Consider the following 17918-nt stretch of genomic DNA (forward strand, 5'->3'; position numbering starts at 1 on the left):
CCAGAACCAAGAGAACCAAGCACATCACTGTCCTCAGGTCACTGCACTGGCTGCCAATTAAACACAGAATTGATTTTAAAGTGTTGTTAATTGTTTATAAATCAATAAACCGCCTTGGACCAAAATATATTTCAGATCTGCTAGAAGTGTATGAACCCAGTAGGCCCCTCAGATCACTCGGGACTGGTCAGCTAGTGGTATCATGGGTCAGAACCACACAGGAGGAGGCAGCTTTCAGTCACTATGCCCCTGCACCTGGAACAGACTCACCAAATATCACTATTTTCAAATCAACACTAAAGACCTTCCTGTTCTCATGTGCCTTTGAGTAGCACTGCACTTAAAAATGTAGATCTATGTATTTTATTTCTAGTACTATTTTAATAACTCATTTTTTATTACTGTTTTTATTATTTTAAATTTTACTGAATAGCTTTTAATCATTATATACTTATTCTTTTTTAATGATATATTCTGTTTTAATCCTATTTTATACCTTCAAATTGTTTTTTCTTTTACTTTTTAAGTTCTACGGTATTTTCTTTATCATCTTTAAAAGACTTTGAATTTCCATTGTGTGCAAAAGCTCTATAAATAAACTTGCCTTGCCTTTTCCTAGTGGAAAATTCTTTCTATCACCTTAAACTGAATTTATGGAATAGTGTTAGTACCACTGGCCTCTACAGTATGTTCAGATCCTATGTCTGACCTGTGATCGCACATAAATCTCTCTCTATGCTTTCTCTACTAAGTTTAAACTGTTGAAACCTGAGCACAAACTCTGGCTCTACTTACACAGTCGCCGGAATGATCAGCAGCACAATCACTCAAATCGCTTGATGTTCCCACACCTAGTCCTTCAGTCTTCATGTCTAGCCAACTGGAGCTCTTCCAACAAGGGAAATCATTCCAATTACAGAATGAGGACATCATCAAAACCATAGAAATCTGATAGCAAAACTCTGACTGGAACAAGCCAAGTGTGATGATGAAATCCAAGAAATAATAAGAGGGTTCAGTTTCAAAAGGAGGACCTTATCCTTTTTGGGGCAACACGAGAGCAATATAAAAAATGGATTTATAGAATACTTCTTAAATAACTATATGTATATACAGTGCTGTGGTGGGGGAGTGAGGAGGCCATCCCCTCCATCCAGAGAGTGTGAGGTCTCTCTTTGGACCCCCAGCCACAGACAGCGATGATAGGAGTGGGTCTGTGGGAATTTCTGCCCATTCATCAGAAGAGAATTTGTGAGGTTAGATGATGATCCACTGATGCTGGAGGAGCAGGTCTGGCCACTGAGGTTAAGCTGAAGGTCTGCTGAACCTCAGTGGCTGTATAATTGTATTCAGCAAATGTGGGATTAACTCTGATTCTTCTTCTCTCTGAATTACTGGAAGTCTCCACCTCACTTTAGGTTTCATTTTCTGCCCTAAGCAATACCCAGTTTCAGTTCCTCACCAACAGTGTTCCAGTATACAAGGATTACCAGTTTCAACTGTATTTCATAAAGAGATAACAGTAGTAGTATTCTCTAAGGGAAAAGCATTCTATCCAAAATCCAACAGCTAATGCTTGGTTGAAAATGTTCCTGCTATTATCTACACCTTTTAGTTCGCTCACTCACTCACCCATCCACTTTTGTATTGTTTGACGACAGCTGTTTATGAATATTCTCCATGAAGCATCACACTTCATTCAACACAGAGTTTATGACACCTGCAGGTGAGACTTTTTAACTTAACTGCAGTAAAGAAGAAACCGACAGATTGTCTATTTGACAGTAAACAGAAATAATGGATGATTTATTGCTTGCCACACAGAGAAGTAAATAGCTACTGCCATTTTTACAGTCTCCATCCAGGAGCAACCTACTGCCACCACCCCCACCCCAATCTATATAAATAGCTGTGTGAAGTGATGGTCTTAAAGGTTAGAGAGCCGTGTTTGAGACTGGAAGGTTGCCAGCGGAATCTATGGTGTGGGGGTCAAGGGGGTAAAAGAACTGTGCATTGTCCTCCTTTAGTTTCCATCCCATAATTGCCTTTGAGCCAGGCACCTAAACCCCACCTGGTCCCCAGACACTATGACTGGCTGCTGGAGCTGTGTGTGTTAAAAACAGCTCACTAATTTGTGTGTGTGTGTGTGTGTGTGTACAACCACAGATGGGTCAAATGCAGAGTCAATTTCCCCAAGGGGATTAATAATTAATAAAGTATCACAAGTTAATTTCTTAACCTTCTTTAATTGTTGGAACATTGCTGTAAGAATTTGACTGGTTCCAGCCTTAGCAAGGCCAGATTATATTGCTGATCATATGATGTATGATCTCAAAGGTGCACCCAAAAGCTGCAGGTACACTGCTCTGCAGCTGAGCAATGGCACACTTTGTATTTAATAATACGCACTAGTCATTCAGACGGTTTGTACATTTCTGATCCCAAGAGTTTTCCATATTGACTTTCATATTGATTTTTCCACAGCTCATTTAGAAGAGACCTATAGCTCATTGTGAGGTGTAATGTACTGAAGTAGAGAGCAGTAAAAGCTGATCCTTTTTTCTTGTGCGTGGAGGGCTACAAATCACAGAAAATTAAAAAGTAAAGACACCTAGAATTAATCAAGAAACATCACAGGACACTAGCAGGAATTTAACGATTCACAAAAATCAGAACTGGTTTCCAAATGATAAAAATGCTTATTAAATATTCTAAATTAATGGAAGATTTAACAAATATTGACTCTAAATCAAAACAAGAAATCTCTCTCTCTCTCTCTCTCTCTCTCTCTCTCACACACACACACACACACACTATACGTTTATTACATGTATTAAATATATAATTAACACTTAATTTTCTCTGATCATTAAATGTGTTGGTCGTCCAACCAGGTGTCCCTCAGTAGTTTAGTAAATTTCATACTCTTCAGCTGATTCATACAATACCTCTGTAAATAAGTTTCAAGAGAAAAGAGGCTACTTTTTTCCAGAAAATAAATCAGTATATGGAAGAGTCATTTTTTTACATCACTAAAGCCGTGTCACTGTGTGAGCTCAGGACCAGGCGATTTCAAGCATCTGTCTCACATCCAGCAGCTTCTCCCTGGGCTTTCCCACAGCTATTCCCCTCCGTATTTCTTCTGAGTTTATTTTCTCCCACTCTGAGAAGGTCACTGTCCTCACACCTGAACACAGGTGAACATATTAAAGCTTTTCAAATAATCAAACAGGATTGGTACACTTTGGTTTAACTATGTTTTTGTGCCTCAGGTCTCTTGTCTCTTAAAAATATATTAATCAGTCACTTTCCTGGCACACACATTAAACCATTCATTTACTGTTGCATTCTCACAACTGATGCCAACCATGACTTCATGTGGCAGTGTGTATTTTTAAGCAGCACTGGGTCCTAAAAGCGCACTAAACGGCTTTGACAAATGCCTTATGGGTGCAACACTGGTGTAGGTGTAATACCTCTCTCTTTTAGTAAGGCTGTAATTTCTTGGGCACCCGGTTTGCTCTCTGAAAGGTCCATCATTCCTGAATCCATGTCTTTCAGCAGCATTCGTGCTGTATCAAAACTATCATTCATAGTTGTGGCAATCACACCGGTTGGACCACGCTTTACCCAGCCACTGCAGTATAGACCTGTAAATACACAGACAGTTACACACAAATAAATATACATAATATCACAGCATTGTCTAAGGCAAAGTCATGCACTGGGACCAATAATTAAAGCAATATCAGCAGATTTAATTTTATAATAATAATAATAATAATATTGTTTAATGGTGTTTTATAAATTGCTAAGTGTCAGAATGCTCTGTGCTTTTGGTTTCTCTTGGTCATCTTTTAGGTTTTTATATTTCACAATTAGCTCTGTGTAATAATATGTAATTTTGTTGATAAAGGTAAGGTGTTGATGCCTTGTGTTCATCACCCATCATTTCAGCTTGTGTTGTGGAGCCACACTTTCAGGTGCTAAAGTTTAACGTATTGTCAAAGGTATTTCCTTAACTTCATACTAGTAATAAAATAAACACAATTCTCAGCAGATATTGCCAATAAATGCATATATGGATCAGTTCCTATCATGCAAATATACTGCAGAAAACTTCACAGTGCACAGTGTTCATACACATATGTATTTTTCCATACCTGCTGTATCCTGCACTCTTCCCATGATGTTGGGCACCACAGCCCTTCGAGTGTCAAAGGGGACACAGGGGTCTATAGGTAAACTCTTATAACCAATGCTGCTGATGACCATCCCACATTCAAGATCTTCGGTCTCCCCAGTTGGCACAGCTTTAGCATTCTCCCCAGAACCCTGGGCATCAATCAAATAAGTTTTTAATGTTTTAGGAACACTGACACTGAGAAAACTGCAAATATTTATTTTATGTAATATATATATAATAGAAATAAACATGTAGAAATAAATACTGAAATCTGATTTCTGTATTTTTCTATATGATTATTATTTTAATCCAAAACTAACTTTCTTGTTGTTTCCGCTTGAAAATATTTTGTTAATTTTTTGCATTAATTGTGTAACCATTTTTTTTTTTTTTTTTTCTATTCCTTTACATTTAGCTTTGTATTTTATCATCCTTACAATATTGAAAACAAGTAAAACAATTAACATAATGCAGGTTTGTGGCTAATCAGTGAATTAAAATGTAATTATTTTTTGGTAGAGAAAAGATACTGGATATTAAAAAAATAATACGATTAATACTTTTGAGAAAAATGGTATTGCTACTAAACAGTAGCATTCAAGGCAGAATGTCTATCACTAAATTTGACCTCTCACCCCTTTAGTTTTGACTGCTAAACCTGAACCTGAATTTGAAAACCATGTCCCCATGTAGAAATAATAACTAAAATAAAATAATAATTACAAATTGACATTTTCAATTTGACAAACTCAGGCCTCCACACAACTTTCCTGATATTCAGGTCAAGCGCCCCTATTCAAATCTGTGTGATATACTGTTTAAACATAGGTCTTGAGGTCAGACACTGGAACTAATGTAGATTTAGTACATACACCAATCTGCAATAAATTTATCGCTGCTTTGTTGCTCCTACACTCATGATACAGTCTCTCAAATCCACTGACCACGCAGGAGCACTTTGTAGTTCTAAAATTACAGACTGTAGTATATTTGTTGCTCTGCAAACTTTGTTTAAATATAACCTCAAGCCTGTTGACAGCCAAACGAATCCCTGCTGCTCTTTTCCCATCAGAACCAGGGAGCACTTGCACAGGACTGCGGAAGAAACGGAACCCCCAACGTTTGTCTGCATCTTGTCCTCCATCCTCTGTTTTCAGTGTTTTCATCAACAGCTCTGTCAGCCTTTTCCTTGGCCTGGGGAGGTCTAGACATACATACACACACACACACACACACACACACACTGTGTGTGTAAGAAATACAGGGACTTTTTCCTAGATCCCATCAATGTGAAATTTTCACAAAGGAAATAATTTATTTTAAACTGTGAGATTACATGGACTTTAATGTGACAGCAGTTTCACATTCAAAATTTTTAGAAAAGCTTGTTTGGCACTCTACATACACATTAACTAAACAACGTTTCTGACCTTTTCCATCTACCCATTCAAAATATCAACTAAACCGTCTGAAACCTATACATTTGTAACAGACCCTGGATTACAGAAACATCTTTATTATTTTAATGATATGAATCCAGTTATTTCTACATTTAGATACTTTTGAATCCACTGGATGAAAGATAAAACAACAAATAAATAAAAGAAAACAAGTGCCGATATTGAGTGTGCCGTTCTGCTTAGTGTTCTGACTGTAAAGTGGTCTTTAATGAAAATGGCTGAGTCACATCTCTATACTTGAATGAAATGTTAAGCTTTAGGCCTATAATGCTGCAAAACAGCAGCAGAATACACAAGAACTACAAAACCCTGTTTCTGAAAAAGACATGTTGTGAAATGCAATTAAAAACAACAAATTTGTGATTTGTTAATAGCCATGATTTAAAGGCAAAGTCCAAAATTGTATTCAAAAAACAAAAAATTAAAAAAATTCTGAGTATGTTTCCTCGCCATTTGCTAGATCTCCAGTCTGTTCACAGGTTTTTTCAAGTGGGCGTATGGCCGCTATATCGTGGATATTGAGGGGAAATCTAGGAAAACCGTGAAAGATGAATAGCCAAAATATTTCATTAAATCCATTAAAATTTCATAAAATTCTTCTATATTTTTTTGCTATTATTAGCCCGTTGTCAGCAAAGAAGAGTGCACAAATCTGTATGATTTCGTTTTCGAATCCTTTTCCTCTTCTTTTTAGTTCATTTATTATTCTATATGTTATTCATTTGAATAATGTAGTGGACCCTGTGCATCCTCTTGGTAGCAGACGACATGCTGCGCAGTAACTTCTTGCTGACAGTGCGTTGTAAGATGACCTGTGATTGGGGCAATTGGAGAGACGACGAATGTGATTGGTGCAATTGGAGAAACGACGAATGTGATTGGTCCATAGATTAATGCTTTCATCTGCCCCTTTCCCTCTCTCTCGATAATGAACACCCAAATTTTTTCATGAAATCCTATACAATATTAATAATAAACACTTTCCTAGCCTTGAAACAACAAAACCAGTGTGATTTAACAAAAAATTCAGAACTATCGGGTGTCATACCATAGTGTAAACACGGGTGTAAGCTACCCGCGTACTTATCCTTTGTCGAGAGGTTAGTAGCCACCCACCTCAGTGACGAAGTGCGTTGTAAGAGGGACTCTAATTGGTGCAAAAGTTAGAGATAACGAATCACAGCCTCCCATCTTGTATTCTGGCCTGTGATTGGTATTTTGAAATGTATGTATGTTAACAGTACAGGGAGGGTTTTAAAAGTCCAAATACTCGTTAAATACATCAAAACCTTTCCTCTACTTCGCGGAAAATCGTTTTTGGCGGGTGGTCTTGGAACGCATCCCCCGCGAAAAAGGAGGGATCACTGTAATACCTAGTGACAGATATAGATAAAAATTATTAGATAATCAGTTCTTAACTCAGACATTAAGCTCAAGGTTTTTTGGACAGCAAACTAAACTTGCCTAAACAAATCCAGTCCACAGAGTTAAAAGGATCATTATATGAGAAAATGCAGTATAAGGGTATATTCCAAGCATTGCAGCTGAGCTAATAAAACACTAATCTTGATGGCAGTGCTGTCTAGTCTTATCATTCATAAGATGCAGTGGAAAACCGGGTAACTGTTTAACCAAGTGATCCGATTCCAGCAGTATATACAATACAGTACAGTGCAAAAAATCTCAAAACACTCTTTGTTTATGTTACATCTAGTAAAAAGCCATTACATGAACTGGTGCTCTTCTCCTGCCCACTGCCCAATAATTCCAGGACCCAGTCTGACCCTGATCAAGGTGAAGTGGTTATAGAAAACGAATGAGTGAGCAACCATTAAGCACAAGTTCTTTAAAAAAACATCCATTGGAGATGGAAAGAGACTGTCCATGTAAAATAAGTGAAAAAAACTGCAAAACAAAAGCAAAACCCCCTCAAAATGACATAAGTGAATGCACTCAAAAATCTTTGGAAGACTTGAGCAGCAGAACTTTTGCCATCAGATCAACAGACCTAAAATCTTTCACTTTTGAAATAAAATGAACAAACACAAGCTTCACTTTCATTTCAGAAGTGAAAACTGTCCTGCTACTGGGAGAAAGAAAAAAAACAAAACAATGAATAAGCCCTATCTATAAAAAAAAAAAAAAAAAAGATGCACAGAAATTCCAGGCCTCAGAGGGAACACACCAAATGCTAAAAGATTTTTTTTAGGCTTTTGTGTAATTCTCTTTCAAGTATTTATTTTTATCTTGGTCCTCCTCTCAGGATGAAACTGAATAATGAGGGCATTTCACGCTGTGTACTAAACATAGAATCCACAAAAATGGAGATACGTGTTTTTAATCAGACAGTGAAAAAATGTTCCTTGTAGTGGTGGCCAACGAAATACTCCAGTGACAGGTAGATTGTGCAACAAGGAACAAAAACTACTCTGATCTGTCTGAACTGATTCGGTTACCCAAGAAAAAAAAACAAAACACCACACTTAAATATGCGATGAGTAAACAACAATTCATTTTATTGCCGCCATTGATGTGATGGCCAAAGCCTGTGTTTCTCATTCAAGATAGTTTTGTGATGTCGTTGCAGTCATTGAGGAACTAAACCTTCCTTACGGTCATTGAGAAGAGAATTAATTTATGTTTAGTTTTCCATAGTCAGCATTACTTTGGTTAAAGTACGTCTAACTTAGCAGAAGCTGGTTGGTGAATGAGGAACAACATACATTCTGAAACATTTATGGTTAAGCCTTTTAAAACAAGAATTAAGAAAAGAACAAAACTCTGTCATTGAATATAAAAGTCATTCAGTATCCATACAACAGAGTTTTCAGAATGTAACATGGTGGATGTACACTCTTACACTCCTAAAGCACTGTCTTAAAGTGACAGTACAATAAAACAGCCCTCCTTGTCTTTACAGATTATATTTCCTTTAAATATTTAGCTCTTTCCTTGGACGTGTTCAAAGAAGAAACCGTTTAACAAAAGGTAATGTTTGTTTTCTTAACATTCAATTATAAATTGTTACTGTAACAAGACTTTTTTATCTACATATGGGTAATATCCTGGTGTGTACTTTTAATTGCAGTGGAATCCCTACCATGGAGAATGCACCGTCTAAGAGACAATGTCTAAGAGATGATATTCTTTCTACAAATGAAAACCTAAAATAGTCATCTATAAGGATAAGAAGACGGTCACCTGAAGGGAGTGGACCACAAAAGTCAACCGAGACTTGTGTCTAAGTCCTTGTGTCCTTGTGTTACTTCTGACATTTGTAAGTGCATGTGGTCCATTTGTGGAGTAGATGACTATCATGAAGAACATCTGGATACTAGATTGTTTTCTGTTTGATTTCTATTCTTGGAAACTTTACTGAGTAACTAATACATCTTTATGATGCCTTGATCGCTTTCATGTGTGAGTGCAAGTGTTTGTGTCTGTGTTCAGACAAATCTGTGAGGAATGTCGTCTGCTGGATTTGGTTTTCCTGCTCTACATGTGACTTTGAATTTGTGAGTTTGCATTCAGAGAGCCCGCCTCACAGTACACGATCACGGTTTGAACTGGGATTGTTAAAGATAAGCTCCAAGGGCTTATGGTCTGTGATCATATTTAACTCAGCTCCACAGAGATATGTGGAAGTGTACACAGCTACAGCCTATTGAGAGTGCTTCTATCACTGTTTGGGAAAAGCCTGTTCAACTGAAGTGAATGCTCTTCTTGCATAAGCGACAATGTGTGTCCTATTTGTTTGATTGTCATTTTGAGCTAAAATCAAACAGAAGACAAATGGACATGGATCAACAAGGACATGCGTTCCTCTTTCGGGTTTAATTTATTTCATTATTGGTTTGTTCACCCAGTCTTTTTTTTATTTTCTTCAATAGATTCAATGTTCCAGAACCAGGTTTTCTTTCCCTGAGGGGTTGTGTAGTTGTCGATTAGTCAGGGATTAAATAACTGTGTTCACTATAATTTGCCATTTCTGGAAGGCTTCTCGTTTCATTTGCAATTTCCGGTGTTGTAGCATTAAAGATCGGGCCAATATTTTTGGAAATATTTTCCAGAGAGTCCAGAGAATTGCAGTCACGAAATTCCAGAGATGTTTTGTGAAATTCACAATTGCCTTTTTTTTTGGGTGTAGCATTGTTCTCATTAAGTCTTTATAAGACCAATTCCACTCAGTGGTTGTGAGCATTTATGTTGTTTCCATAAACTAGAACGTCATCACCCAAGTTCCTTACATCAGCGATGCCATGCAGGAATTTGGGGCACTTCATCTGCAGATGAGATGTCATATTCAGGTGAGTGTATCATCTCTTAGTCCAATATAGGCTGAAAATGTTGTAAAGTAGGGCGGCAAGGTAGTGTCGCAATCACAAAGTTCTAGGGAGCTGGAGTTCGATTCCTGCTCCGGGTGAATGTCTGTGAGGAGTTTGGTGTGTTCTCCCTGTGTCCGTGTGGGTTTCCTTCGGGTGACTGTCTGTGAGGAGTGTGGTGTGTTCTCCCTGTGTCTGTGTAGGTTTCCTCCGGGTGCTCCGGTTTCCTCCCACAGTCCAAACACACACATTGATAGGTGGATTGGCGACTCAAAAGTGTCCGTAGGTGTGAGTGTGTGTGTTGCCCTGTGAAAGACTGGTGCCCCCTCAGGGTGTATTCCCACCTTGCACCCAAAGATTCCAGGTAGGCTCTGGACCCACCGCGACCCTGAACTGGATTAGGGTTACAGATAATGAATGAATGTTTTTGAATGTTGAAATTGTAGAGTATCTTGGCTCTGGGGCCAATTTAGGCTGACGTTAGCCTGGTTTGGTAGATGCATTCACATTCACATGCAGACCTATTCTGGGTTCTTGGGCTTTGGCATTGCAAGAATTGGGGACACCCTATGTGTTGGTCCTTTCACCATCTCAATTGTGCCATCTTCAAGGAGTTGTAGCTCTTTCTTCACATTCTTGTGTATGTGAAAATTGATGCAGCAATGTGGCTGGACAGGAGGTTTAATGCTTTCATCAACGTGCAGTTTCACCTGAACAGAGGAACTGGATTCACATAGCACAGTCAAACACCTCCAGCTCAGTTTAGTTTTATAACTCAACATTAATCAATAATGAGACTGAAGTACATTAAATGTAGCAAATGTCTTCTTATGATGGGCTGCAACTATTGTGTGCACTTTGCCATGGATCTGCAGGGGTGTTTTCTTTACATGAGGTAAGATTTTCTTGCTGGTTGGCTCAAGTACAATATAAGTTTTAAGTAGGCTTTGTTGTTCAGAAGGTGTACAGTTGCTCCAGTATCTATGAGAATATTAGCATGTCTTCCAAATATCCAAATTTCTGTCATTGGTGATTTAGTGCCCTGGGTGGTGTTTCAGTGTAAACACAGTCATCAGTTGTGCTTAAGTTATGTGGTTTGCAGTGTTATTGTTTTTTGCTGCTGGCACGGTTCTCACGTTTGACTTGTGAAGTTTTGGCTTGTATATTGCAGTCCGTTTAGTGCTTGTTGGTAGTTGTTTTGTTTTGGTTAGCTTAAACAGCAGCAAGCAAATTGGTTTAGTATCCAAACGACGTACACGGACATGCAGATTGACCACCTTGAGGAGGGAATATGCCCCCACGGTATCCGGCTGTTTATATTTGCTTTTTCAATGTGTTGTTTTGTTGTCATCTCTTATCTGTCCACTTTATGTTGTTTGAGTTTGGTACTGCAAGGCTAATGTCTGCGGTCAGGAAGCTCGGCATCAGTGGGGTTCATCTATCAGAGCAGCACTCAGATATTGAGAACAATAGGTAAATCAGCAGTAGCATCAGCGTCTTTGTGTTCCCACGATGTGGGAACACTTCACTAATGTTTGATAACGTGGTGAGTGTTGGGTAACATTACACGTGTCGCCAATGTTATGAATCATTTTCACATTTGACTACATGAAAAGAACTGAATGTTTGCTGACTCAAATGAATCGTAAAGAGCACTGTATAGTCAGCCAAAAAACACTAATTAACTTGTCTACGAAATACTACACTTACGCTCCTAAAGCATCATCTTAAATTGCAATATTACAGACCTCCTGCCAGTATTGTAACTGATCCATATATGGTTTGCGGTTGTTCTGTTATGCACTATTACCTTTCAAAGCCTCAGATACACCTTCAAAGTCAACGAGAAGCATGTCAGCTTTAGTTTTAGGAAGGCTAATCATTTCCCTCACTTCCTGGAGAAAAAAAAAAGTGTGCACATTCAGTGTCATGGTCAAAGGAACACACTAAATATAAAGAGTGTGAACTCCACTATACAATTTCTGTTAAACCATGCCTCAGGTTGCCTTGGTTGATCAAGAGAGGTGGCTTATGACAAACATCTGTCATGCAGATGTCGTCACTGAAAGCAACAGTAATGTGAAACAGAAAGAAAAAGAAAATCAAAACATCAAAAGATATGAAACAGCTGTAAGGGAAAAGGAAGGAGACAGAAAGGGCAAGTGATTAAAAACAGAAAGATAAACAGAAAAATGTCTTATACCTTGATGGTGCCTGCGATTTGCAGAGGTCCTCTTCTGCCCACAATGAGAACTCTGCGCACTTGACTGGCTGCAAGAACATCTAATGCATGCTGGGTAACATCTGTTTTCTATAAAGCATAATACAAGATCGAATTAGGGGAAAAACTACCTACAAGACAAGAAATGGCTTTATTAGGCAGCGCTGCAAGGAATACCAGTTCAGGGCTTTAGGCTTAAGACTAGAACATTAAGGGTGACTTTAGTCAAAAGTTTTCAAAGCCCCAGTGTCTGTAGATGAGTAAAAATACAATGTGTCTCAGTCCGGTATGTTAGGCTTTCTCTCTGTCTCTCTCTGCTCATGAAGAGTTTCTTTTAGTCAATGGAGAGAACTCCAAACATTGAAAAGCATGAACCGAGATGAGGATATTGCTCTATTCCTGCTCCACTTGTAAGTAATATTGATCTATTTTTGCTGTTTCTGCTGTTAATGGACGGCACGGTGGCGCAGCAAGTAGTGTCGCAGTCACACAGCTCCAGGCGCTCCGGGTGACTGTCTGTGAGGAGTTGGTGTGTTCTCCCCGTGTCCGCGTGGGTTTCCTCCGGGTGCTCCGGTTTCCTCCCACAGTCCAAAAACACACGTTGCAGGTGGATTGGCGACTCAAAAGTGTCCGTAGGTGTGTGAGTGAGTGAATGTGTGTGTGTGTGTGTGTGTGTGTGTGTGTCTGTGTAGCCCTGTGAAGGACTGGCGCCCCCTCCAGGGTGTATTCCCGCCTTGTGCCCAATGATTCCAGGTAGGCTCTGGACCCACCGCGACCCTGAATTGGATAAGGGTTACAGATAATGAACGAATGAATGATTAGTTAATCTGGAAATGTCCCCAAATCAGAATACGGCTAACTGCAGTATCAAAAGTGCCACAAAATGTAAGGTAGTGTCGCAGTTACACAGCTCCAGAGTCCCTCTCAGGGTGACTGTCTGTGAGGAGTGTGGTGTGTTCTCCCTGTGTCTGTGTGGATTTCCTCCGGGTGACTGTCTGTGAGGAGTGTGGTGTGTTCTCCCTGTGTCTGTGTGGGTTTCCTCCGGGTGCTCCGGTTTCCTCACACAGTCAAAAAACAGGTTTGTAGGTGGGTTGGTGACTCAAAAGTGTCCGTAGGTGTGAGTGTGTGAGTGAATGTGTGTGCGTGTGTGTGTGTGTCGCCCTGTGAAGGACTGGTGCCCCCTCCAGGGTGTATTCCCGCCTTGTGCTCAATGATTCCAGGTAGGCTCCGGACCCACCACGACCCTGAACTGGATAAGGGTTACAGATAATGAATGAATGAATACCTACAAACAACAGAAATGTTTACCTCAAATACCCCACTGTAAAGGCATGAAGCTTCTGAGCATAAACAAACCACAAAGAACAGTGTTTCTCTACAATTCAAGATGGGAATTATATTTATATTAGTGGTTTCAATCCAGTCTGATCCATTTAATAACAATTAGAATCTTCATTTCCCCAAAAATTCAAATGTACATTTATAAGGGATGTTGATGTGATCCATTGGTAAACATGCTTCCATCACAAATTTGTGTGTGTGTGTGTGTGTGTGTGTTCGTTCTCTAATTCATTCATTGTCTGTAACTGCTTATCCAGTTCAGGGTCGTGGTGGGTACAAACTAAATTGTACTAAATTTGTTTGTATTTAACAAATATACTTTTTAATCATTTTGTTCTTTTTAAATAAATGTTGCAGTGAATTAAATCAATTACAGATTTTAGTTATTGTCGCAGATAATGTGTCCCAGTTTTTCTGGGAATTTGGTTTGTGTGTGCATTATATACAGTATATTTGTGGTATAATGACCTTTAGCACGTCCAGTGGAGACAGCAGGATTCGGGCCACATCCAAAGCCACATTTCCCTGCCCCAAAATCACCACGGTCTCACAGCTCAGTTCTGGATGAAGCTGTATTTTGGATACGAAGGAGGAGGAATCATTAGGAAAGGAGTTTGCATGGACAGACACAAATCATGAGGAGATAAGATGCTGCAGGATTTCTAAATAGCCATTTGCCTAAAGAGAGCCATTTGCTCTCAGTCAGGGCTTGGCAACAAGGCAAATAAAAAGAAATCATATGGCACTTCATATTTTCATAATATACATTACCATATATAGTGCCACACACAACTGAATCCCAAACTAACATTTATTTTCATGAATAAGAAATATATCTAAAAGTCATAGCTTGAACAATCATACTAATTTAATCATGATTTATATCTTTTTCATACCATTATCATCATCATATGCAACAACTTCAACAAATATTTCATAAAACAATTTCTGTTCATATCAAACAGTCCTATTCAGGAGTGAAAGCAGTACGTTACCTCCATGTTGCTAGGGAGCCCATTGTACCATCCAACAAAATCTCTGGCTGAGAAAACCCCAGATAAATCTTCCCCTGGAATTCCCAAAAAATTATTTGCTTCTGCTCCATAACTCTGGACATGCACACAGAACCAAGAAAGTTTGTTTTTAATATTTAGACTGTGATAAAAGTGAAACAATGACAGAGTTTGAATGACTGAATAAAGCATTAGCCAAGCAGTAAATTAAAGAGTAGTCATTAGTTTTTACTTATATGTGCTCATCTAAAATAGGGTTTTAGAACAGAAAATATTACCTCAGTAACTAAAAAACAAGAATAAGTTTTATTTTACAATTCTAATTTGATATTTTATAGACATTTTAATGTTAGTGTACAGGGGTTAGACAATGAAACTGAAACACCTGTCATTGTAGTGTGGGAGGTTTCATGGCTAAATTGGAGCAGCCTGGTGGCCAATCTTCATTAACTCCACACTGCACCAGTAAGACCCTGTGCATCCAATGGTTCAAACACTGTGTCCTGAAGGCGGTGTCGTGTATCAGGACGACAATGCACCAATACACACAGCAAGACTGATGAAAGATTGGTTTGATGAACATGAAAGTGAAGTTGAACATCTCCCATGGCCTGCACAGTCACCAGATCTAAATATTATTGAGCCACTTTGGGGTGTTTTGGAGGAGCGAGTCAGGAAACGTTTTCCTCCACCAGCATCACGTAGAGACCTGGCCACTATCCTGCAAGAAGAATGGCTTCAAATCCCTCTGACCACTGTGCAGGACTTGTGTATGTCGTTCCCAAGACGAACCGACGCTGTATCGTCCGCAAAAGGAGGCCCTACACTATAGTAATAAATTATCGTGGTCTAAAACCAGGTGTTTCATTGTCCAACCCCTGTAAATTTGACATTTTAAAGACATAACAATTTAGAACCAATGTGAAAACGAGTGAATTAGTATTTTACACTAATTCCATTTGATTTCCACAGAACCACTTATTTGCAGCAAGTAAAATTACTTAAACTAGAAATCTGACATTTGAAAAAACAATTGTACACCATAACATTAACATATAGTTACAAACATATTACTGATCTGTAAAGTGCTGCCCTTGTTTTCCTTTGGCCTGAAGAACAGTTTTGTTACATGACGTGTAATATACCTGCATTTCTAGATGGATGACTTTGCAGTAGGATATACGTGATCAAAAAATATATTCCAGTTCACTTTAATTCATCTCAGTAAGTAAAACAGTCCTCACAAGCACAACACCATGATAGGCATTCTTAAGCTCCTCCACAGTGATGTCCACACCCACGTTCACATTTCCGTGGAAATAGCAGCGTTCATGATGTGCCGTCTGTGTAAATGTGTTAATGACATTCTAAAAAAAAAAAAAAAAAAAGATAATAATAATCAGAAAAACATTAAAAAAAAATGCATAAATATTTAACAACCATGACCTTCATATCAATTGTAAGGTGAGGGCCAATGAATGGTATCATTCCTCACTCTGATTTAAGTCCTTCATCTGAACTCAGAACCTCCAAAACAGGTTTGGTTGGGCATGTCATGGCCAAGGTAAGGAAGGCTGAAAAACGACCACTTTTGAACAAGAAACATAAGATAAAACGTCAAGACTGGGCCAAGAAATATCTTAAGACTGATGAAATGAGAGTGACTCTTGATGGGTCAGATGGATGGGCGAGAGGCTGGATCAGTAAAGGACAGAGAGCTCCACTCCGACTCAGACGCCGGCAAGGTGGAGGTGGGGTACTGGTATGGGCTGGTATCATCAAAGATGGACTTGTGGGACCTTTTCGGGTTGAGAATGGAGTGAAGCTCAACTCCCAGACCTACTGCCAGTTTCTGGAAGACACCTTCTTCAAGCAGTGGTACAGGAAGAAGTCGGTATCTAAATAGTTGGTATATGGCCAGTAAAGGTCTAAAAGAAAAAAAAAATAATGACATGGCCCCCTTGTTCACCTGATCTGAACCTCATAGAGAACCTCTGGTCCCTCATAAAATGTGAGATCTACAGGGAGGGAAAACAGTACACCTCTCTGAACAGTGTCTGTACGATCAATGTTGATCGTAAACAGATCAAGCAACTGACAGAATCTATGGATGGAAGGCTTTTGAGTGTCATCGTAAAGAAAGGTGGCTATATTGGTCACTGACTTGTTTTTGGGTTTGTTTTTGAACGTCAGAGATGTTTATTTCTAAACTTTGTGTTGTTATATTGGTTTACCTGGTGAAAATAAACAAGTGAGATGGGTATAAATTTGGTTTTTATTAAGTTGCCTAATAATTCTGCACAGTAATAGCTACCTGCACAAACAGATATCCTCCTGAGATCTGTAGCCAAATCTAAAAAAAACCCACTCCAACTTCCAAAAATATTAAGCTTTGATATTTATGAGTCTTTTGGGTTGATTGAGAACAAAGTTTTTGATCAATAATAAAAAGAATCCTCTCAAATACAACTTTCCTAATAATTCTGCACACACTGTAAGCGCTTTTCTGTGGTTGCCGTGTGGTTGTAATGATCAGATCTACCTGTTGTGTCTGTGGAATCCAAGCTTTGTTGAGGACAGTGTCAGGTTCAGGTTTTTGAGAGTTACTGATGAATGAGGGCCAGTGGTAATGTCTGTTAACTTTAACTGGATTAAGTATTCCTTCGTTGGCTACAAGGAGCACACATTGAGGTGTGTTGATTGTTCAACAACTCATACACCAATATTCAATGATTGTGTTCAAGATTATCTTTTGTGTTCACGCTCAGAATTTCAGCACTTGGACGTATCCCTGTTAGATATTCTCAGCCAATGAGAAGGGGTTACAGATTGCGATCATTGAAATTGTTACCAATGCTTCTCCTCACTCTTGTGAACTGAAAGTCTGAGTGATATATATTCCCTTGATTACACCAGTGTTTATTTTATTAAATATTAACCATCTTTTCCTATGTGTTGTCAGGAAGAGAGGGAAGGAGGTGCAGAGGCAGAAGCCTGCTGAGACGGGACGTTATTAAACACAAAAACAAACACTGAGCAACCGTATAACCTTCAATATCCTTGACACATAATGACAGTGAAACACACACAAAAACAAACAAGAACACAGAGACAGTTTATATAGCGGCAGAGATAGAAAAGACCTGTAAAAACTCAGAGCTTACAGGGAAAGGGCATGGCTAGGAGACAGCAGGAAAGAGACTAGAAACAAAGATGGGTACTTTGCATATGAACTCAAAACCTCCAAACAGGTTTGTTGGGTAGGTGTTGAAAGAAGCCAATAATTATGAAATGCCTGGGGATTAAATAGTAGGTACACCTCTGAAAAAGGAAAGTGCACGCAGTGCCAAAAGGCATGGGATGAATGTTTTTGAA

General features: G+C 38.9%; 1 protein-coding gene across 1 annotated transcript in view; it reads right to left on the reverse strand.

Moving 5' to 3' along the window:
• Positions 1–1829: 1829 nt before the first annotated feature.
• The window catches only part of fdxr (ferredoxin reductase), a 22429-nt gene continuing 6340 nt past the window's right edge, over positions 1830–17918 (reverse strand). Inside the window, exons 5-13 of the mRNA XM_066664685.1 lie at positions 15788–15910; positions 14526–14639; positions 13999–14100; positions 12172–12279; positions 11779–11863; positions 5209–5390; positions 4164–4335; positions 3477–3650; positions 1830–3187 (exon numbers count right to left, since the gene is read on the reverse strand). Coding sequence (XP_066520782.1) covers positions 3057–3187; positions 3477–3650; positions 4164–4335; positions 5209–5390; positions 11779–11863; positions 12172–12279; positions 13999–14100; positions 14526–14639; positions 15788–15910 — 1191 coding nt within the window. The 3' untranslated portion in view covers positions 1830–3056. The remainder of the gene's footprint in view (positions 3188–3476; positions 3651–4163; positions 4336–5208; positions 5391–11778; positions 11864–12171; positions 12280–13998; positions 14101–14525; positions 14640–15787; positions 15911–17918) is intronic.

This window comes from Hoplias malabaricus, chromosome 3 (genome assembly GCF_029633855.1).
Source record: "Hoplias malabaricus isolate fHopMal1 chromosome 3, fHopMal1.hap1, whole genome shotgun sequence".
Lineage (NCBI taxonomy): Eukaryota > Metazoa > Chordata > Actinopteri > Characiformes > Erythrinidae > Hoplias > Hoplias malabaricus.